The sequence below is a fragment of the Schistocerca nitens genome, chromosome 11, assembly GCF_023898315.1.
Source record: "Schistocerca nitens isolate TAMUIC-IGC-003100 chromosome 11, iqSchNite1.1, whole genome shotgun sequence".
NCBI lineage: Eukaryota > Metazoa > Arthropoda > Insecta > Orthoptera > Acrididae > Schistocerca > Schistocerca nitens.
The window spans coordinates 139779960-139803276 of NC_064624.1; the positions used below are offsets into that span (position 1 = coordinate 139779960).

The 23317-nt window shown below is 45.5% G+C and overlaps 2 protein-coding genes and 1 non-coding gene across 4 annotated transcripts in view; 1 reads left to right on the plus strand and 2 right to left on the minus strand.

Moving 5' to 3' along the window:
* The window catches only part of LOC126213519 (immunoglobulin domain-containing protein oig-4-like), a 33292-nt gene extending 23334 nt beyond the window's left edge, over positions 1 to 9958 (plus strand). For both annotated transcript variants that reach the window (XM_049941349.1, XM_049941350.1), the window contains exons 3-4: positions 2442 to 2591; positions 9627 to 9958. In XM_049941349.1, coding sequence (XP_049797306.1) covers positions 2442 to 2591; positions 9627 to 9785 — 309 coding nt within the window. In that variant the 3' untranslated portion in view covers positions 9786 to 9958. The remainder of the gene's footprint in view (positions 1 to 2441; positions 2592 to 9626) is intronic.
* LOC126213518 (procollagen-lysine,2-oxoglutarate 5-dioxygenase) overlaps positions 1 to 23317 on the minus strand; it is a 516340-nt gene that overhangs the window by 190878 nt on the left and 302145 nt on the right. The gene's annotated exons all lie outside the window — the stretch shown is intronic.
* Positions 21072 to 21146, minus strand: Trnai-uau (transfer RNA isoleucine (anticodon UAU)). Its single transcript has one exon. It is a non-coding gene; the product is annotated as a tRNA-Ile (tRNA).

Sequence of the window (23317 nt, forward strand, 5' to 3'; positions counted from 1 at the left end):
GCTTGCACAGGATAGCGTAGCATGGAGAGCTGCATCAAACTAGTCTCAGGACTAAAGACCACAACAACAACAACAACAACATAGATGTCTCACCTCACTTTCATCATTAGCAATGTATGGGACAAAGCACAACATGTGTGTTCGTGGGTCGACTATGTAAGGAACCTGTAACCTCCATCACAATAATGCTGCTAATTGAGTGCCGGCCGGGGTGGCCGAGCGGTTCTAGGCGCTACAGTCTGGAACCGCACGACCGCTACGGTCGCTGGTTCGAATCCTGCCACGGGCATGGATGTCTGCGATGTCCTTAGGTTAGTTAGGTTCAAATAGTTCTCAGTTCTAGGGCACCGATGACCTCAGAAGTTACGTCCCACAGTGCTCAGAGCCATTTGGTAATTGAGGAAAAGTAATTATTCGTAACTCACATAATTAATATTAGTCTTATATAATTGCGTTAATAGTAATGATCTTTTGAAGCTAATTTAGTTTCTTGACTGAAAAAGAATCGAAGTTTTTAGTTTTTACCCCACAGAAAATGGGATTTTACACCTCAGCAGGTAATGACGCCCAGGTACCACTGTAAACAGTAAGGGGGTGTTCTCCATGGCTTGGATGTGGTCCCATTATTGCGCTTGCAAAAAAGCTAAATGTTCACGGTTACCAAAACATTTTACAGCTTTGTGTATTCGTTATAACAGAGCACAGTTCGAAGAAAATGACCAATTACAGCAGCATGATAATCCGTCCTATCATAAAGCAGGCAAAAGTCTGTGGACAATGACATTCCTGGAAAGCACTCCCCTGCCTACAATCCCAGGACGAGTTGAGAAATCGACCTCGCCTCCTCTGGCTCTGGCTCCACAGAGACTGTAACGCCACATTCAAAGTGTCCCCAGCAGAGTTCAAGCCGTTATAAAAGTAAAGGGGAGACACAGCCCATATTACTGTCCACTGGTAGGGGTACAAATACACTGCTGGCACCGTAAATGCAACACCAAGAAAGACAAGAGGTAGCACAACAAAATGTATTTTGTAGATAACATGTTGACCAAGTATCAAATGATTACGTTTACAGACGTCTGTGACATGTGGTTCCTGCCAGAATCAGTAGCCAGAGTAGCCGCCATTGTTGGAGATCACCGCTGCCACACGTCTCGGCATTGAGTCAAAGAGACGTTGGATGTGTTCCTGGGGTACAGCAGCCCAAGCAGCTTCCACACGTTGCCAAAGATCATCTGGTGTGGCAGCTGGGGATGTAATCTGGGTCACTCGTTGAGCAACCGTGGACCACATGTTTTCTATCGGCGAAAGATCCGGAGAGCGAGCCGGCCAGGGAAGCAATTCAATCTGGTTATTGACGAAGAACCTTTGGACAATGCGTGCCACGTGTGGTCGCGCATTATCCTGGTGAAATATGGCTGTGGCCGAGCCCTGAAGGTAAGGAAGGACAACTGGCTCCAGCACCTCGGATATGTAGCGCCGGCTATTTAAAGTACCGGCAATGCGTACTAGAGGCGTGCGAGAGTAATATCCAATACCGCCCCATACCATAATACCCGGTGCAAGAGCAGTGTGGCGGTGCATAATGCAGCTGTCCAGCATCCTCTCTCCACGGTGTCTCCACACTCGAATCCGACCATCGTGGTGCTGCAGACAGAAGCGTGCCTCGTCAGTAAAGACAACGTCATTCCATTCTGCCGTCCACATCCGTCTGTCATCACACCATTGGCGACGGAGACGTCTGTGGTTCTGCGTCAATGGTAGACGAAGCAATGGACGTCTTGCGGACAGACCACTCTGCTGCAAACGGCGTCGAATGGTACGCGCAGACACTGGATGATGCGTTACAGACGCAATGTGCTGTGCTACGGTTCGGGATGTCACTGAGCGATCCGTCACTGCCATGCGCACAATTTGCCTATCAGCACGTGCAGTGGTGCACCGAGGTGAATGCGATCGACCACGTCGGTCCGTCGAACCCTCCTGCATCCGACGGTCACATATCCGCATTACAGTTGTTTGGTTTCGTACAACACGACTAGGGATTTCTCTGTACGATAATCCACAATCTCGGTAAGCCAATATCCTTCCTCTGTCGAACTCGGATACTTGATCAAACGATGTTCGCTGTTGTCTACGAGGCATAACTGATGGTCTTGTGAAACAACCACAAGGTAAACACACGTGCCGAACGTACACTCGTCGAAATCGCCAAGCCTTAAATGGCGCTATGAGGTGGCGCCACCGGCGCGTGTGATGTGCGTCTGCGCTGAAATTCTAATCAGTTGCATATCTCATCGCTGCAAACCCATGGTGTAAATTTCACTTGATTCGGATGCTTCCTTCAGGGTGTTGCATTTACGGTGGCCAGCAGTGTACATTCGAGCAGGTAGTGTATGAGAGCTTCATTCGATGTTGGTTTACCTCCTGTCAATTTTCAGGGCGCCAAGATTTTGGACTGGTCCCACTTCGACTACGAGTACACGCTGGGCCACAAGATCGTCTTCCTGTGCCGCGCCAAGGGAAACCCTCGGCCGAGCATCACGTGGTTCAAGGACGGCACCGAGCTCTACTCGCACAGCTACTTGCACGTAAGTACCCCAACCTCACTACCAACTTAAAAAAGAAGTATATGTTAAAAAATGACGTAATTCCTCCAGCTGTATTAAGGTGTTGCTTTTATTGGCACTAGTTTCGATCTACATTTACATCTACATTTATACTCCGCAAGCCACCCAACGGTGTGTGGCGGAGGGCACTTTACGTGCCACTGTCATTACCTTCCTTTCCTGTTCCAGTCGCGTATGGTTCGCGGGAAGAACGACTGCCGGAAAGCCTCCGTGCGCGCTCGAATCTCTCTAACTTTACAAAAAATGGCTCTGAGCACTATGGGACTCAACTGCTGTGGTCATCAGTCCCCTAGAACTTAGAACTACTTAAACCTAACTAACCTAAGGACATCACATACATCCATGCCCGAGGCAGGATTCGAACCTGCGACCGTAGCAGTCACACGGTTCCTGACTGCGCGCCTAGAACCGCGAGACCACCGCGGCCGGCTACCGCTAACTTTACATTCGTGATCTCCTCGGGAGGTATAAGTAGGGGGAAGCAATATATTCGATACCTCATCCAGAAACGCACCCTCTCGAAACCTGGACAGCGAGCTACACCGCGATGCAGAGCGCCTCTTTTGCAAAGACTGCCACTCGAGTTTGCTAAACATCCCCGGTAACGGTATCACGCTTACCAAATAATCCTGTGACGAAACGCGCCGCTCTTCTTTGGATCTTCTCTATCTCCTCTGTCAACCTGACCTGGTACGGATCCCACACTGATGAGCAATACTCGAGTATAAGTCGAACAAGTGTTTTGTAAGCCACCTCCTTTGTTGATGGACTACATTTTGTAAGGACTCTCCAATGAACCTCAACGTGGCACCCGCCTTACCGACAGTTAATTTTATTTGATCACTTCACTTCAAATCGTTCCGCTCGCATACTCCCAGATATTTTACAGAAGTAACTGCTACCAGTGTTTGTTCCGCTATCATATAATCCTACAATAAAGGATCCTTCTTTCTACGTATTCGCAATACATTACATTTGTCTATGTTAAGGGTCAGTTGCCACTCCCTGCACCAAGTGCATATCCGCTGCAGATGTTCCTGCATTTCGCTGCAATATTCTAATGCTGCAACTTCTCTGTATACTACAGCATCATCCGCAAAAAGCCGCATGGAACTTCCGACACTATCTACTATGTAATTTATATATATTGTGAAAAGCAATGCTGCCATAACACTCCCCTCTGGCACGCCAGAGGTTACTTTAACGTCTGTAGACGTCTCTCCATTGAGAACAACATGCTGTGTTCTGTTTGCTAAAAACTCTTCAATCCAGCCACACAGCTGGTCTGATATTCCGTAGGCTCTTACTTTGTTTATCAGGCGACAGTGCGGAACTGTATCGAACGCCTTCCGGAAGTCGAGAAAAATAGCATCTACCTGGGAGCCTGTATGTAATATTTTCTGGGTCTCATGAATAAATAAAGCGAGTTGGGTCTCACGCGATCGCTGTTACCGGAACACATGTTGATTCTGGTTTTCCAAAAATGTCATGATACGTGAGCAAAAAACATGTTCTAAAATTCTACAACAGATCGATGTCAGAGATATAGGTCTATAGTTTTGCGCATCTGCTCGACGACCATTCTGGAAAACTGACACTACCTGTGCTCTTTTCCAATCATTTGGAACCTTCCGTTCCTCTAGAGACTTGCGGTACACGGCTGTTAGAAGGGGGCAAGTTCTTTCGCGTACTCTGTGTAGAATCGAATTGGTATCCCGTCAGGTCCAGTGCACTTTTCTCTGTTGAGTGATTTCAGTTGCTTTTCTATTCCTTTGACACTTTTTTCGATGTCAGCCATTTTTTCGTTTGTGTGAGGATTTAGGGAAGGAACTACAGTGCGGTCTTCCTCTGTGAAACAGCATGTTACTTCATCATCTTCATGCCCATACTTGTTGACAGTAACCGTATGTGTCTGACACTAGTAGTCAGTGGTAAGATGGAACACGCCTATCTCACCACTGACTACTAGTGTCAGACACATACGGTTACTGTCAACAGCTTTGGGCCTGAAGATGATGTTGTAACAACATCGAAACTAGTTGCCAATAAAACCAACATCGTAGTACGGGTGGAGGAATTACGTCCCATGTCGTCCGTTTTAATTATGGATATACGAAGATTAAAAAAAGAAGAGTCGTGAAAACTGGCTTACTTAACGACTTTTCATGCATTGCGACAACAACAGTTGGGATCTAAACATCGTTCTGTATACACTCTGTCATCAAAAGTGTCCGGACACCTGGCTGAAAATGACTTACAAGTTCGTGGTGCCCTCCATCGGTAATGATGGAATTCAATATTGTGTTGGCTTGATGACATCTTCCACTCGCAGGCATACGTTCAATCAGATGCTGGAAGGTTTCTTGAAGAATGGCAGCCCATTCTTCACGGAGTTCTGCACTGACAAGGGGAGGCCGCCAATTGCGAAATTCAGATTCGACTCATACTGCGCATAATAAAAGCTCATGGCCAGAGGTGTAATGTGGCAAAGCACCAAGATGCACTTCTCAGCCGTTGTCGAGAAAATCGACAGTTAAGAGAAACCGTTGCGGTGAAATACTCTCTACGATTAATAATTTCCTACAGCGTCGTGACGCAACGGTAAGCGCTCGGGTTCGTAATCCGAAGGTCGCCGGATCGAATCTCGCGCCATGCAATTTTTTTTTATTATTAGTTTCTTGTAATTCAAATATATTAATGAATTGCTTATGCATGTTGGTGAAGGCTGATCGCTCTCCAATTGTACCGCCTCCATTTTTCCCTTTCTTTAACAGGGTGTACCAAAGCTCTCCCGTCCGCACTGATTTTCGACGATGTTATAAGTTGTGCTAGGGACCGCATCTACCTTCTTTCAAAGTTAGCAGGCAATTACGCTGTTATGCGGCGGTTCGTTTCGGCCCATTCAACATCTGTCCTTCAAGTGTAACGAGCGAGTAACGGAGTTTATATTTCATACCTGCCACAGCAAATTTGTGTTCGTGGGGTCTCTGTTCTAATTCGAACGTTTGACTTATGCTATACGTATTCGTTTCGGAATATCGTTTCTACGTCTTCCGTTAACTATACGTGGTTAACATTATGAAGACAATTAATAACATTTGTGAAATACAACTTTGTTTTGCGGAAAACATAATGATGTTCGAAGTCGCCAGTTTTTCCACGACAAACGACTTTCAACAACTTATTATATGCATAATTGTTGCAACTGATTGCCGGGAATTATATATATATATATACAAATACTAAAAAAAAAGAAGAGGTTGCATGGCGCGAGATTCGATCCGGCGACCTTCTGATTACGAACCCGAGCGCTTACCGCTGCGCCACGACGCTGTAGGAAATTATTAATCGTAGACAGTATTTGACCGCAACGGTTTCTTTTAACTGTCGATTTTCTCGACAACGGCTGAGAAGTGCATCTTGGTGCTTTGCCACATTATACCTCTGGCCATGAGCTTTTATTATGCGCAGTATGAATCGAATCTGAATTTCACAATTGGCGGCGTCCCCTTGTGAGTACAGATACCGATGTCGGTCGGTGAGGCCTGGCAGGAAATCGGCGTTCCAAAACATCTCAAAGGTGTTCTATAGGATTCAGGTCAGGAATCTGTGCAGGCCAGTCCATTACAGGGATGTTATTGTCGTGTAACCACTCCGCTACAGGCCGTGCATTACGAACAGGTGCTCAAACGTGTTGAAACATGCAATCGCCATCCCCGAATTGCTCTTCAACAGTGGGAAGGAAGAAGATGCTTAAAACATCAATGTACTGTGATAGTGCCACGCAAAACAACAAGTGGTGCAAGCCCCCTCCACGAAAAACACGACCACACCACCCCCTTCCGAATTTTACTGTTGGCACTACACACGGTGGCAGATGACGTTCACCGGGCATTCGCCATACCTACACCCTGCCATCGGATCGCCACATTGTGTAGCGTGATTCGTCATTGCACACAACGTTTTTCCACTGTTCAATCGTCCAATGTTTACGTTCCTTACACCAAGCGAGGCGTCGTTTGGCATTTACCGGCGCGATGTGTGGCTTATGAGCAGCTGCTGGACCACGAAATCCACGTTCTCTCACCTCCCTTCTAACTGTCATAGTACTTGCAGTGGATCCTGATGCAGTTTGGAATTCCTGTGTGATGGTCTGGATAGATGTCTGCCTATTACACATTACGACCCTCTTCAACTGTCAGCGGTCTCTGTCAGTCAACAGACGAGGTCGGCCTGTACGCTTTTGTGCTGTACGTAATCGTTCACGTTTCCAGTTCACTATCACATCGGAAACAGTGGACCTAGGGATGTTTAGGAGTGTGGAAATCTCGCGTACAGACGTATGACACAAGTGACACCCGATCACCTGACCACGTTCGAAGTCTGCAGAGCGCCCCATTCTGCTCTCTCACGATGTCTAATAACTACCGAGGTCGCTGATATGGAGTACCTGGCTGTGGGTGGCAGTAAAATGCACCCAACACGAAAAACGTTTGTTTCTGAGAGTGTCCGGCGGCCAACCGGCATGCGGGGGACGGGATGCGATGATAGCAGACAGCTCATCCAGTGACTCACTGTGCTTTTGCTTTTATTCACTGCCCGCTCTCCATAAACATTCTCCAAGCGCCTATGAATATCTGCGATGTTCCGGTTTCCCTCCAAAAGTAAATCGGTGACAGCCCTCTGCTTGGAACTCAACTGTTACACGCCCCCTCCCCCCTTTTTCCACAAGTGAATCATTACAGTGCACAATTACTAGTCCGCAGTTCGTGATCGTGCGGTAGCGTTCTCGCTTCCCACGCCCGGGTTCCCGGGTTCGATTACCGGCGGGGTCAGGGATTTTCCCTGCCTCGTGATGACTGGGTGTTGTGTGATGTCCTTAGGTTAGTTAGGTTTCAGTAGTTCTAAGTTCTAGGGGACTGATGACCACTCCCATAGTGCTCAGAGCCATTTGAACCATTTTGAACCACAGCTGTTTGCGGCCAACCGGCATGCGGGGGACTGCATGCGGTGATGGCAGACAGTTCATCCAGTGACTCACTGTGCTTTTGCTTTTATTCACTGCCCGCTCTCCATAAACATTCTCCAAGCGCCTATGAATATTGTAACTAACCGGTTACTACGGGTTATTCCTTATTATTGGGAATGGAAATACTTATTGCTTATGAAATCAACGTGAGAAGAATAGGGTCGCCACCGACTCTAACCGTACAACTAATCAAAGATTTGGTCGAGTCGGAAAATAAATTAATTTGATCACAGACCAAAAAGTCACGAACATGCATACGTTGTTATGTCGCTCATATGGGATACGATGTAATTAATAGTGTTCCCCGTGCACTGTTCACGACAATCAAACATTTAAAATAAAATAGCACATGCAAGAATACTGTGCAGAAGATCAGCTCCCAGAAACACACCTGAAAATAAGACTTAATCTACAGCATTTGTTATGAAATACAAGGGGAGACTAATCACTGGACCTGTGCATAAGGAAACGCATTGGATGTGCTAACGGGAAAGCTACGAGGTGAGTGGCTTAGGCGCAAAAACGTAATCTCGGAACACAAGAGAAAATTGTAGATAAAATCATTTATTCCTAAGATAAGGATGCGAGACATGTACACGATTCCTGATAACACGTGGTTTGTGGAGACACAATTTCTAGTTATAGTGCCAAATTCCAACAATATCACATCACACAATCATGTTAACATTATCTAAAACAAACATGCCATCGGACAGTTAGTGATGCCGGTAGCCCAACAACTATAATGTTCTACCACGTGGTTGGCTCCCCACGGACGAAAGACACATGAAGCAGGGAAAATTTACGAGAAGGCAAGGCTCTAAATATTTAGAAAGGTGAAAGCTAATGCAGGCACAGCTGAAGGCAAACAGACATTCATACAGAAGCGAGTGCTCACTTCTTATCGACACCTTTGTGTGGCGCTCTTCCGGCGGATCCAAGTCTGCTACAGAAATTCGCTAAAAGAAAAATCTGCCAAAGTCTTGCATTCCTTGCTGCGACAAGGCAAAGCAATCTTCCAGATTTGAAAAGCGAGACCAAAAGCTAACAGCTCTCCCTTCGCCAAGTAACAACGCGCCACGCGGTCAGTCTAACTCACCCTTCTCAGACTGGAACACAGCTGTGGACGCTTCCCGTACCGGCGGCAGACTGCCTCCCGCTTCTCCAGCCTCTTCCACGCTCCGCGTGGACCGGAAAACCCAAAGATGCCATTTCCGCCACCAACCTAACGCAGGTGGATTTCTCACAAGTAGCGCAAATCTATTTGCCTACTTGACCACTACGAGAGTTGGCTATTCTGTACAACTCCTCCTGAATCTATACGACTATCGCAGACTTTCTGCAGCAGACTACGCCACCGTCTAGCAACGTGACACACAACCACATTCATTCAATCACACCACTATGAGACATATGAGGAAAGAGAAACAACAAAAAGAAAGAGAAATGCTAATGAAATTGGGCTACCGGACTAATGAAAGGTGGCTACAGGACCCTTTCAATATCTGCGATGTTCCGGTTTCCCTCCAAAAGAAAATCAGTGACAGCCCTCTGCTTGGAACTCAACTCTGTTACACGCCCCCCCCCCCCTTTTTCCACAAGTGAATCATTACAGTACACAATTACTAGTCCGCAGCTCGTGGTCGTGCGGTAGCGTTCTCGCTTCCCACGCCCGGGTTCCCGGGTTCGATTACCGGCGGGGTCAGGGATTTTCCCTGCCTCGTGATGACTGGGTGTTGTGTGATGTCCTTAGGTTAGTTAGGTTTAAGTAGTTCTAAGTTCTTGGGGACTGATGACCATAGATGTTAAGTCCCATAGTGCTCAGAGCCATTTGAACCATTTGAACCACAATTACTAAGAGTCGTAGTCAACAACTCAAATAACTCATCTTCGTTCTTGAAACACACAGTACATATAATGGCTGTTTTCGGCTGTCAGAAACGGCACTAATCTGGCGCTTTCGACAGGTTCACGAGTGGCGCATCGGTAAGGACCAGGTGAAGTCAAAACTGGAGATCGATCCCGCGACCCAGATGGACGCGGGCGTCTACGAGTGCTCTGCAGACAACATGTACTCCGTGGACAGGCGCAGCTTCAAGACGGACTTCAGCATCGCCTTCGACTAGCCTCTGCCGGAGCACACTACCCACCAGCTTCCAACAGACTGGGCAAAGTTGTGCACTGCGATGCCTCAAACAAGTTATAACAAATTGCTTAGCATACACATCAGTACTGTACAGTAAGTTTTGCTGAATGTAAAGTACTACAAACTTAAAAAAATTGTAAAAATAAAGAATATATAAAAAGATTAAAAAGTCAATAACAAAACAACTCATACCACAGTCTTTACCAAACACAGCCCCTTAAATAAAATTTATGGGCAAAATTTTTGAATCTTCTTCTATCCCCACAGTGATTTCTGTCTGGATGTTCAGGCTTCTCTCAGGGACTGCTGTGGGGATTGTGACTCAGTTATCACTAATAGGTGGTGGTGGTGGTTAGTGTTTAACGTCCCGTCGACAACGAGGTCATTAGAGACGGAGCGCAAGCTCGGGTTAGGGAAGGATGGGGAAGGAAATCGGCCGTGCCCTTTCAAAGGAACCATCCCGGCATTTGCATGAAACGATTTAGGGAAATCACGGAAAACCTAAATCAGGATGGCTGGAGACGGGATTGAACCGTCGTCCTCCCGAATGCGAGTCCAGTGTGCTAACCACTGCGCCACCTCGCTCGGTCTATCACTAATAGACGGATTGATTCATGAGGAAGGTTTGTTTATAAAATTTATGACCCTACGACTTATCTTAGAAAATAGATTAACGAAAGGCAAACCTACATTTCCAGCATTTGTACACTTACAGAAAGCTATTGACTATGTTGAGTGGAATACTCTCTTTCAAATTGTAAAGGTGGCAGGGGTAAAATACAGGGAGCGAAAGGATATTTACAATTTGTACAGAAACCAGATGGCAGTTATAAGAGTCGAGGGACACGAAAGGGAAGCAGTGGTTGGGAAGGGAGTGAGACAGGGTTGTAGCCTCTCCCCGATGTTATTCAATCTGTATATTGAGCAAGCAGTAAAGGAAATAAAAGAAAAAAAAAACATTCAGAGTAGGTATTAAAATCCACAGAGAAGAAACAAAATGTTTGAGGTTTGCCGATGACATTGTAATTCTGTCAGAGGAGGAGGAGATTAGTGTTTAACGTCCCGTCGACAATGAGGTCATTAGAGACGGAGCGCAAGCTCGGGTTAGGGAAGGATTGGGAAGGAAATCGGCCGTGCCCTTTCAAAGGAACCATCCCGGCATTTGCATGAAACGATTTAGGGAAATCACGGAAAACCTAAATCAGGATGGCTGGAGACGGGATTGAACCGTCGTCCTCCCGAATGCGAGTCCAGTGTGCTAACCACTGCGCCACCTCGCTCGGTCTATCACTAATAGACGGATTGATTCATGAGGAAGGTTTGTTTATAAAATTTATGACCCTACGACTTATCTTAGAAAATAGATTAACGAAAGGCAAACCTACATTTCCAGCATTTGTACACTTACAGAAAGCTATTGACTATGTTGAGTGGAATACTCTCTTTCAAATTGTAAAGGTGGCAGGGGTAAAATACAGGGAGCGAAAGGATATTTACAATTTGTACAGAAACCAGATGGCAGTTATAAGAGTCGAGGGACACGAAAGGGAAGCAGTGGTTGGGAAGGGAGTGAGACAGGGTTGTAGCCTCTCCCCGATGTTATTCAATCTGTATATTGAGCAAGCAGTAAAGGAAACAAAAGAAAAAAAAACATTCGGAGTAGGTATTAAAATCCACAGAGAAGAAACAAAATGTTTGAGGTTTGCCGATGACATTGTAATTCTGTCAGAGGAGGAGGAGATTAGTGTTTAACGTCCCGTCGACAATGAGGTCATTAGAGACGGAGCGCAAGCTCGGGTTAGGGAAGGATTGGGAAGGAAATCGGCCGTGCCCTTTCAAAGGAACCATCCCGGCATTTGCATGAAACGATTTAGGGAAATCACGGAAAACCTAAATCAGGATGGCTGGAGACGGGATTGAACCGTCGTCCTCCCGAATGCGAGTCCAGTGTGCTAACCACTGCGCCACCTCGCTCGGTCTATCACTAATAGACGGATTGATTCATGAGGAAGGTTTGTTTATAAAATTTATGACCCTACGACTTATCTTAGAAAATAGATTAACGAAAGGCACACCTACATTTCCAGCATTTGTACACTTACAGAAAGCTACTGACTATGTTGAGTGGAATACTCTCTTTCAAATTGTAAAGGTGGCAGGGGTAAAATACAGGGAGCGAAAGGATATTTACAATTTGTACAGAAACCAGATGGCAGTTATAAGAGTCGAGGGACACGAAAGGGAAGCAGTGGTTGGGAAGGGAGTGAGACAGGGTTGTAGCCTCTCCCCGATGTTATTCAATCTGTATATTGAGCAAGCAGTAAAGGAAATAAAAGAAAAAAAAAACATTCAGAGTAGGTATTAAAATCCACAGAGAAGAAACAAAATGTTTGAGGTTTGCCGATGACATTGTAATTCTGTCAGAGGAGGAGGAGATTAGTGTTTAACGTCCCGTCGACAATGAGGTCATTAGAGACGGAGCGCAAGCTCGGGTTAGGGAAGGATTGGGAAGGAAATCGGCCGTGCCCTTTCAAAGGAACCATCCCGGCATTTGCATGAAACGATTTAGGGAAATCACGGAAAACCTAAATCAGGATGGCTGGAGACGGGATTGAACCGTCGTCCTCCCGAATGCGAGTCCAGTGTGCTAACCACTGCGCCACCTCGCTCGGTCTATCACTAATAGACGGATTGATTCATGAGGAAGGTTTGTTTATAAAATTTATGACCCTACGACTTATCTTAGAAAATAGATTAACGAAAGGCAAACCTACATTTCCAGCATTTGTACACTTACAGAAAGCTATTGACTATGTTGAGTGGAATACTCTCTTTCAAATTGTAAAGGTGGCAGGGGTAAAATACAGGGAGCGAAAGGATATTTACAATTTGTACAGAAACCAGATGGCAGTTATAAGAGTCGAGGGACACGAAAGGGAAGCAGTGGTTGGGAAGGGAGTGAGACAGGGTTGTAGCCTCTCCCCGATGTTATTCAATCTGTATATTGAGCAAGCAGTAAAGGAAACAAAAGAAAAAAAAAAACATTCGGAGTAGGTATTAAAATCCACAGAGAAGAAACAAAATGTTTGAGGTTTGCCGATGACATTGTAATTCTGTCAGAGGAGGAGGAGATTAGTGTTTAACGTCCCGTCGACAACGAGGTCATTAGAGACGGAGTGCAAGCTCGGGTGAGGGAAGGATGGGGAAGGAAATCGGCCCTGCCCTTTCAAAGGAACCATCCCGGCATTTGCCTGGAGGGATTTAGAAAAATCACGGAAAACCTAAATCAGGATGACCGGAGACGGGATTGAACCGTCGTCCTCCCGAATGAGAGTCCAGTGTGCTAACCACTGCAATTCTGTCAGAGACAGCAAAGGACTTGGAAGAGCAATTGAACAGAATGGACAGTGTCTTGAAAGGAGGATATAAGATGAACATCAACAAAAGCAAAACGAGGATAATAGAATGTAGTCGAATTAAATTGGGTGATGCTGCGGGAATTAGGAAATGAGACACTTAAAAGTAGTAAATGAGTTTAGCTATTAGGCGAGCAAAATAACTGATGATGGTCGAAGTAGAGAGGAGACAAAATGTAGACTGGCAATGGCAAGGAAAGCGTTTCTGAAGAAGAGAAATTTGTTAACATCGAGTATAGGTCTAAGTGTCAGGAAGTCGTTTTTGAAAGTATTTGTATGGAGTGTAGCCACGTATGGAAGTGAAATGTGGATGATAAATAGTTTGGACAAGAAGAGAATAGAAGCTTCCAAAATGTGGTGCTACAGAAGAATGCTGAAGATTAGATGGGTAGATCACATAAGTAATGAGAAGGTATTGAATAGAATTGGGGAGGAGTTTGTGGCACAACTTGACTAGAAGAAGGGATCGGTTGGTAGGACATGTTCTGAGGCCTCAAGGGATCACCCATTTAGTATTGGAGGGCAGCCTGGAGGGTAAAAATCGTAGAGGGAGACCAAGAGATGAATACACTAAGCAGATTCAGAAGGATGTAGGTTGCCGTAGGTACTGGGAGATGAAGAAACTTGCACAGGATAGAGTAGCGTGGAGAGCTGCATCACACCAGTCTCAGGACTGAAGACCACAACAACAATATAAATATTTGATGCAAAATGGCAAAATTACGATGAACTGAAGTCGACTCCCCTGCGAAAACTCTGCCATTGCCATCTAGCAGTGAATGGCAGAACTCCCTGTAATCATGCCTACAGCCAAAGGCCATCCGACTGTAGCACCAGACCGGAATAGTTACTACTAACGAGAGGCTGGTGTGAGCTACCACTGACTTACTAAGTGATCTGCGATGCTGGACGTATCAGATACTGATTTGGTAAGTGAGATTTTTGGCACAGAGTTAACGTTTAAGGGGAATACAGGAAAAAGTCACACAGAAAATGTAGCTCGGACCAAAACGGTACTCCAGTTGCGTGGGCCGTACTGAGCAATAGCTCACAGCTCCGGAAAGCCTTTGACGCCGTTCCTCACAAGCGATTTCTAATCAAGCTGCGGGCCTATGGGGTATCGTCTCAGCTGTGCGACTGGATTCGTGATTTCCTGTGAGGAAGGTCGCAGTTCGTAGTAATAGACGGCAAATCATGGAGTAAAACTGAAGTGATATCAGGTGTTCCCCAGGGAAGCGTCCTGGGACCTCTGCTGTTCCTGATCTACGAGGGTTGTTTTTTAGGTAAGGGCCGTTTTTATTTTTAAAAAAAGATACAAATACTTTTATAAAAAAACTTTTATTTTCTGATTCTACACACTTTTACCAATTTTTCTACATAGTTGCCTTGTTTATTTAAGCACTTGTCATACCGTACAACTAAGTTTTTAATTCCCTCTTCAAAGAATTCGGCCGCCTGCTCCGACAGCCAAGAGTTCACGGCCGCTTTCACTTCATAGTCGTCATTGAAGCGCTGCCCACCAAGATGGTGTTTCAGGTACCGGAAAAGGTGAAAATCGCTAGGAGCACGGTCGGGGCTGTATGGTGCACGGTCCAAAACTTCCCAGCCAAAAGAATCAATCAAATCCCGAGTCTTTTGAGAGGTGTGAGGCCTAGCGTTATCGTGCAGGAGCAAAACTCCTTTTGTCAGCATGCCGCGCCTTTTTTTTTAATTGCTCTGCGGAGCTTCTTTAGAGTTGCACAGTAGGCATCTGAGTTGATTGTCGTTCCTCGTGGCATAAAGTCCACTAGCAAAACACCGCGCCGGTCCCAGAACACAAAAAAATGGTTCAAATGGCTCTGAGCACTATGGGACCCAACTGCTGAGGTCATTAGTCCCCTAGAACTTAGAACTAGTTAAACCTAACTAACCTAAGGACATCACAAACATCCATGCCCGAGGCAGGATTCGAACCTGCGACCGTAGCGGTCTTGCCCCAGAACACAGTTGCCATAATCTTGCGCTTTGACAGCGTCTGTTTGACTTTGACCTTGACGGGTGAGGTTGTGTGTCGCCATTCCATCGATTGTCGCTCGCTTTCGGGAGTGATATGGGATACCCACGTTTCATCTCCAGTGTCAATTTGACTCAACATGTCATCCCCTTCTTCCTCGTAACGAATCAAAAAGCCCAATGAAGAGGCAAATCTCTTCCCTTTGTGGTCCTCTGTGAGGAGTCTGAGTTTTCAGACACAATTTTGTACAAAACCGATCTTGAAACTTGTGGAAATTCCAAAGAAAGAGTGGAAATTGTGAATCTTCTGTCCCCACGAATCTTTGTTTCGACTGCAGCCACCAAATCATCAGTGATCACAGAGGGCCGGCCCGAGCGTTCTTCGTCACGGACGTTTTGACGGCCATTTTTAAACTCTCTAACCCATTGAAGCACTTTACCTTCACTCATTGCATTCGAGCCATAAACTTCAGTTAACTGACGATGAATTTCTGCAGCTGATAGGCTTCTCGCGGTCAAAAAAGGTATCACTGACCGTATCTCACACGCGGCGGGCGATTCAATAATCGTAAACATTATAAAGTAGCACAGCGATGCGTACACGTCAGCTACAGAGCTGCAACTTGCATCAGAGTGAACGGGAAGGATGCCAGCAAGTGGCGCTGTGGCTTGTTGCGGCGTCCGCGCGAACTACGGGACTATCCCCGCGAACGGCCCTTAAAAAACAACCCTCGTATATAAATGACCTGGGTGACAATCTGAGCAGTTCTCTTAGGTTGTTCGCAGATGATGCTGTGATTTACCGTCTAGTAAGGTCATCCGAAGACCAGTATCAGTTGCAAAGCTATTTAGAAAAGATTGCTATATGGTGTGGCAGGTGGCAGCTGACGCTAAATAACGAAAAGTGTGAGGTGATCCACAGGAGTTCCAAAAGAAATCCGTTGGAATTCGATTACTCGATAAATAGTACAATTCTCAAGGCTGTCAATTCAACTAAGTACCTGGGTGTTAAAATTACGAACAACTTCAGTTGGAAAGACCACATAGATAATATTGTGGGGAAGGCGAGGCAAAGGTTGCGTTTCATTGGCAGGACACTTAGAAGATGCAACAAGTCCACTAAAGAGACAGCTTACACTACACTCGTCCGTCCTCTGTTAGAATATTGCTGCGCGGTGTGGGATCCTTACCAGGTGGGATTGACGGAGGACATCGAAAGGGTGCAAAAAAATGGCAGCTCGTTTTGTATTATCACGTAATAGGGGAGAGAGTGTGGCAGATACGATACGCGAGTTGGGATGAAAGTCATTAAAGCAAAGACGTGTTTCGTCGCGGCGAGATCTATTTACGAAATTTCAGTCACCAACTTTCTCTTCCGAATGCGAAAATATTTTTTTGAGCCCAACCTAAATAGGTAGGAATGATCATCAAAATAAAATAAGAGAAATCAGAGCTCGAACAGAAAGGTTTAGGTGTTTGTTTTTCCCGCGCGCTGTTCGGGAGTGAAATGGTAGACAGATAGTATGGTTGTGGTTTGATGAACCCTCGGCCAAGCACTTAAATGTGAATTGCAGAGTAATCATGTAGATGTAGATGTAGATGTAGACAGCTCCCGTCATTGCTACGCAGTGTCACTCCAAATGCCAATTACGTGTGGAACAGAAAACAACTGTGCCTCCTGAGACATTTCCTGGCATGCTCTACTCAAATTGTTTATGTTATATGAAAGTGATTGTGTTACCTGAATTGCAGTCATAATTCTTAACAGTGGCATGTAAACAAAATTATCACTATGCCGGACAAGTTGTCTGGCTATAGATACACTCCTGGAAATTGAAATAAGAACACCGTGAATTCATTGTCCCAGGAAGGGGAAACTTTATTGACACATTCCTGGGGTCAGATACATCACATGATCACACTGACAGAACCACAGGCACATAGACACAGGCAACAGAGCATGCACAATGTCGGCACTAGTACAGTGTATATCCACCTTTCGCAGCAATGCAGGCTGCTATTCTCCCATGGAGACGATCGTAGAGATGCTGGATGTAGTCCTGTGGAACGGCTTGCCATGCCATTTCCACCTGGCGCCTCAGTTGGACCAGCGTTCGTGCTGGACGTGCAGACCGCGTGAGACGACGCTTCATCCAGTCCCAAACATGCTCAATGGGGGACAGATCCGGAGATCTTGCTGGCCAGGGTAGTTGACTTACACCTTCTAGAGCACGTTGGGTGGCACGGGATACATGCGGACGTGCATTGTCCTGTTGGAACAGCAAGTTCCCTTGCCGGTCTAGGAATGGTAGAACGATGGGTTCGATGACGGTTTGGATGTACCGTGCACTATTCAGTGTCCCCTCGACGATCACCAGTGGTGTACGGCCAGTGTAGGAGATCGCTCCCCACACCGTGATGCCGGGTGTTGGCCCTGTGTGCCTCGGTCGTATGCAGTGGCGCTCACCTGCACGGCGCCAAACACGCATACGACCATCATTGGCACCGAGGCAGAAGCGACTCTCATCGCTGAAGACGACACGTCTCCATTCGTCCCTCCATTCACGCCTGTCGCGACACCACTGGAGGCGGGCTGCACGATGTTGGGGCGTGAGCGGAAGACGGCCTAACGGTGTGCGGGACCGTAGCCCAGCTTCATGGAGACGGTTGCAAATGGTCCTCGCCGATACCCCAGGAGCAACAGTGTCCCTAATTTGCTGGGAAGTGGCGGTGCGGTCCCCTACGGCACTGCGTAGGATCCTACGGTCTTGGCGTGCATCCGTGCGTCGCTGCGGTCCGGTCCCAGGTCGACGGGCACGTGCACCTTCCGCCGACCACTGGCGACAACATCGATGTACTGTGGAGACCTCACGCCCCACGTGTTGAGCAATTCGGCGGTACGTCCACCCGGCCTCCCGCATGCCCACTATACGCCCTCGCTCAAAGTCCGTCAACTGCACATACGGTTCACGTCCACGCTGTCGCGGCATGCTACCAGTGTTAAAGACTGCGATGGAGCTCCGTATGCCACGGCAAACTGGCTGACACTGACGGCGGCGGTGCACAAATGCTGCGCAGCTAGCGCCATTCGACGGCCAACACCGCGGTTCCTGGTGTGTCTGCTGTGCCGTGCGTGTGATCATTGCTTGTACAGCCCTCTCGCAGTGTCCGGAGCAAGTATGGTGGGTCTGACACACCGGTGTCAATGTGTTCTTTTTTCCATTTCCAGGAGTGTAGTTGCCACTATTTAAGTTCCAACCCTCGTACAGTCTTACATATGATTGAAAACAGTCTGAAAAAGTTTGGATAGTTCGTCAATTTCATGCCTGTGCATAGTACGTTGGTAGCACTTCGTCGCCTTGCCTGTTATACTGTGTAGCAGACTTTAAAGCTGTGCGGATCAGCATAACGAAAAGGCGAGGGGTCTCGCTGGTTTTGTCCACGACTGTACGTGAATTGAAGCACGAAGATTTCGGAAGAGATGTAGCAGCATCGCACAAGTTCAACACTTCAAGTACTCACAAGAAATTATTGGGAATACTCCAATGATGAAGTGTGGAATTAAACTTGTGTGGAGAAACTGCATAAAGCCTATGGTCTTTCTGGACTATTTATAATAAAAGCCCTTCTCCATCAAAGTGAAACTAAACCCGTACCAAAGACTCATTCTCCTAGAAACACACTACACAGCTGAAACATAACCATTAATCAGGGATCGTACTGACATCCACAAAATGTAACGACAGACATTGTGGAAAATATTTGTATGCAATAGAGGTGCCAATATATAGATGCTAAAACTTAAAAAGAATTGTACTCCCTGTATGTTTATTTGAAGCTTTCATCAGAACAAGCTTATGGAGCATAATCACTGGCATACAGCCTACCAATCACTTGTGCCCGAATCAGCTGCGTGGATGGTTTCTCAGATTAAAAGACTGCATTTGTGGATTTTCACGCATTACAGTGTTACACTTCTGCATTGATGTTCTTCTTCTACAAATACTATGTATGGTAGCTTAAAACAGATAGGTATGATCCCCTTATGACAGTGGATTGCACTCTCTCTTTGTTGGATTGGTCTACAGTTCTGAATCCAAAACGATGTCAGTCAGTACATCTTGTTGCTGTTGTGTTCTTCAGTCCAGAGACTGGTTTGATGCAGCTCTCCATGCTACTCTATCCTGTGCAAGCTTCTTCATCTCCCAGTACCTACTGCAACCTACATCCTTCTGAATCTGCTTAGTTTATTCATCTCTTGGTCTCCCTCTACGATTTTTACCCTCCACACTGCCCTCCGATACTAAATTGGTGATCCCTTGATGCCTCAGAACATGTCCTACCAACCGATCCCTTCTTCAGGTCGAGTTGTGCCACACTCTTCTCCCCAATTCTATTCAATACCTCCTCATTAGTTATGTGATCTACCCATCTAATCTTCAGCATTCTTCTGTAGCACCAAATTTTGAAAGCTTCTATTCTCTTCTTGTCCGAACTATTTATCGTCCATGTTTCACTTCCATACGTGGCTACACTCCATACAAATACTTTCAGAAACGGCTTCCTGACAAATCTATACTAGATGTTAACAAATTCCTCTTCTTCAGAAACACTTTTCTCGCCACTGTCAGTCTACATTTTATATCCTCTCTACTTCGACCATCGTCAGTTATTTTGTTTCCCAAATTTCAAAACTCATCTAATACTTTAACTATCTCATTTTCTAATCTAATTCCCGCAGCATCGCCTGATTAGACTACATTCCATTATCCACATTTTGCTTTTGTTGATGTTCATCTTATATCGTCCTTTGAAGACACTGTCCATTCCACTGAACTGCTCTTGCAGGTCCGAGAAGATTTACAATGTCATCTGTCATCGGCAAACCTCAAAGCTTTTATTTCTTCTCCATGGATATAAATTCCTACTTCAAATCTTAACCAAACCAAATTACCTCTTCAAATACACTAGGCAACCTGGAAGGTGCAAATGACATTTTTCTGCGTCCTTCAAAACATAAAATCACTTACAGAACTGGACATACATAGGCATGGATCAAAATATTTAATGACTGTGTGCCTAGATCACATGTACCTGCTTTCACCTCAGGACTTTTCTTTTCCTTACTGCAGCTACCAGCCTTGAATGAAGTTTCTAATTGTTTAGTCAACTCCAGGTTGGGCGGTACACACAGTGGGGACCCAACACGAGCGCGTGCACAAGGGTGAGACATTCCCCCTCTACCTCCTAATATTGCCATGCACATTTTCTCTACCGTTTTGGCAGCTATTTGCAGTTTTATTTTTGCAATGTGCTGTTGCAGTCAGCCTAAACAAACACTGCTACTAGATCTTTCATGCGACACCCAATGTACACAGAAAGCGCCCCAGAATCTTACGTGCCCATTCCATAGAGCTGTTCCAAATTATTCTAGTGCAATATTTGTTTTATCGATATGTACTAACAGGAACAGTAAAATACGATGAATAACAGGTATTTCAGCAGTGACTGAGCTATGGTGGTGCATGGCAGTAGCAGTCAGTGCAGGCCAGGGCAACGAGTTAGTCATTGCAGGAATACTGCATATTCTTCATGTTTTACTGTCCATGTTAATACACACTGATAAAACAGATATCACACTAAACTTATTTCACTCTGTTGAATGGGAACATGAAATTTCACTTTAAAAACGATTTTATATATGAAGATGGTATCGGTTCTTTCGCACATGTCTGAAAGAACAGATACCACCGGTGACCTCGCAGTCCTTTTTTTTTTAGAAAGAAATTACAATCAAATCACTGTGCTTAGCTGCATAAAGGCGTTGATATATGTGAACGGGGACAGGTGAAAATGTGTGCCCCGACCGGGACTCGAACCCGGGATCTCCTGCTTATATGGCAGACGCTGTATCCATCTGAGCCACCGAGGGCACAGAGGATAGCGCGACAGCAGAGACTTATCTTAGTACGGCTCCCGTGAGACCCACATTCTCAACTTATTGTCCCGCACTATATTCAAAGTGCCCCTGCCCATTATACTCATTACTCGCAGCTTTTTGCCGATTCCCATAAGAGTTGGGGCAGTCTTTTGCATCCGCACAGAAGAAGGTGGTCAAATGGCTGGTGAGTCTTAACTATATATGAAGATGGTATCTGTTCTTTCGGACATGTCATATATATTAGTTAAGGCTCACCGGCAATTTGATTATCTTCTTCTGTGCGGATGCACAAGGAGTGCCCGAACTCTTACGGGAATCGGCAAAAAGCCGTGAGTAATGAGTATAATGGGCAGTGGCACTATGAATGTATTGCGGGACAGTAAGTTGGGAATGTATATCTCACGGGAGCCGTACTAACAAGGGGAGGCCGCCAATTGTGAAATTCAGATTCGATTCATACTGCGCATAATAAAAGCTCATGGCCAGAGGTGTAATGTGGCAAAGCACCAAGATGCACTTCTCAGCCGTTGTCGAGAAAATCGACAGTTACAAGAAACCGTTGCGGTGAAATACTCTCTACGATTAAGAATTTTCCACGGCGTCGTGGCGCAGCGGTAAGCGCTTGGGTTTGTATTCCGAAGGTCGCCGTATTGAATCTCGCACCATGCGACTTTTTTTTTTTTTAGTATTTGTTTTTTGTAATTCAAATGTGTGTATATGTGTGTGTATGTATTTCACAAATGTTATTAACTGTCTTCATAATGTTAACCACGTATAGTTAACGGAAGACTTAGAAACGATATTCCGAAACGAATACGTATAGCGTAAGTCAAACGTTCGAATTAGAATAGAGACCCCACGAACACAAATTCACTGTGGCAGGTATGAAATATAAACTCCGTTACTCGCTCGTTATATATATATATATATATATATATATATATATATATATATATATATATATATATAATTCCCGGCAATCAGTTGCAACAATTATGCACATAATAAGTTGTTGAAAGTCGTTTGTCGTGGAAAAACTGGCGACTTCGAACATCATTATGTTTTCCGCAAACAAAGTTGTATTTCACAAATGTTATTAATTGTCTTCATAATGTTTACCACGTATAGTTAACGGAAGACGTAGAAACGATATTCCGAAACGAATACGTACAGCGTAAGTCAAACGTTCGAATTAGAATAGAGACCCCACGAGCACAAATTCGCTGTGGCAGGTATCAAATATAAACTCCGTTACTCGCTCGTTACACTTGAAACGAGCCGCCGCATAACAGCGTAGTTGCCTGCTAACTTCGAAAGAAGGTAGATGCGGTCCCTAGCGCAACTTCTAACATCGTCGAAAATCAGTGCGGACGGGAGAGCTTTGGTACACCCTGTTAAAGAAAGGGAAAAATGGAGGCGGTACAATTGGAGAGCGATCCGCCTTCACCAACATGCATAAGCAATCCATTAATAGTATATATATATTGTTAATTACAAAAAAACTAATAATAAAAAAATGTTGCATGTCGCGATATTCGATCCGGCGACATTCGGATTACGAACCCGAGCGCTTACCGCTGCGCCACGACGCTGTGGAAAACTAATAATCGTAGAGAGTATTTAACCGCAACGGTTTCTTGTAACTGTCGATTTTCTCGACAACGGCTGAGAAGTGCATCTTGGTGCTTTGCCACATTACACCTCTGGCCATGAGCTTTTATTATGCGCAGTATGAATCGAATCTGAATTTCACAATTGGCGGCCTCCCCTTGTTAGTACGGCTCCCGTGAGATATACATTCCCAACTTACTGTCCCGCAATACATTCATAGTGCCACTGCCCATTATACTCATTACTCACGGCTTTTTGCCGATTCCCGTAAGAGTTCGGGCACTCCTTGTGCATCCGCACAGAAGAGGATAATCAAATTGCCGGTGAGCCTTAACTAATATATATGACATGTCCGAAAGAACAGATACCATCTTCATATATAGTTAAGACTCACCAGCCATTTGACCACCTTCTTCTGTGCGGATGCAAAAGAGTGCCCGAACTCTTACGGGAATCGGCAAAAAGCTGCGAGTATGAGTATAATGGGCAGGGGCACTATGAATGTATTGCGGGACAGTAAGTTGAGAATGTATATCTCACGGGAGCCGTACT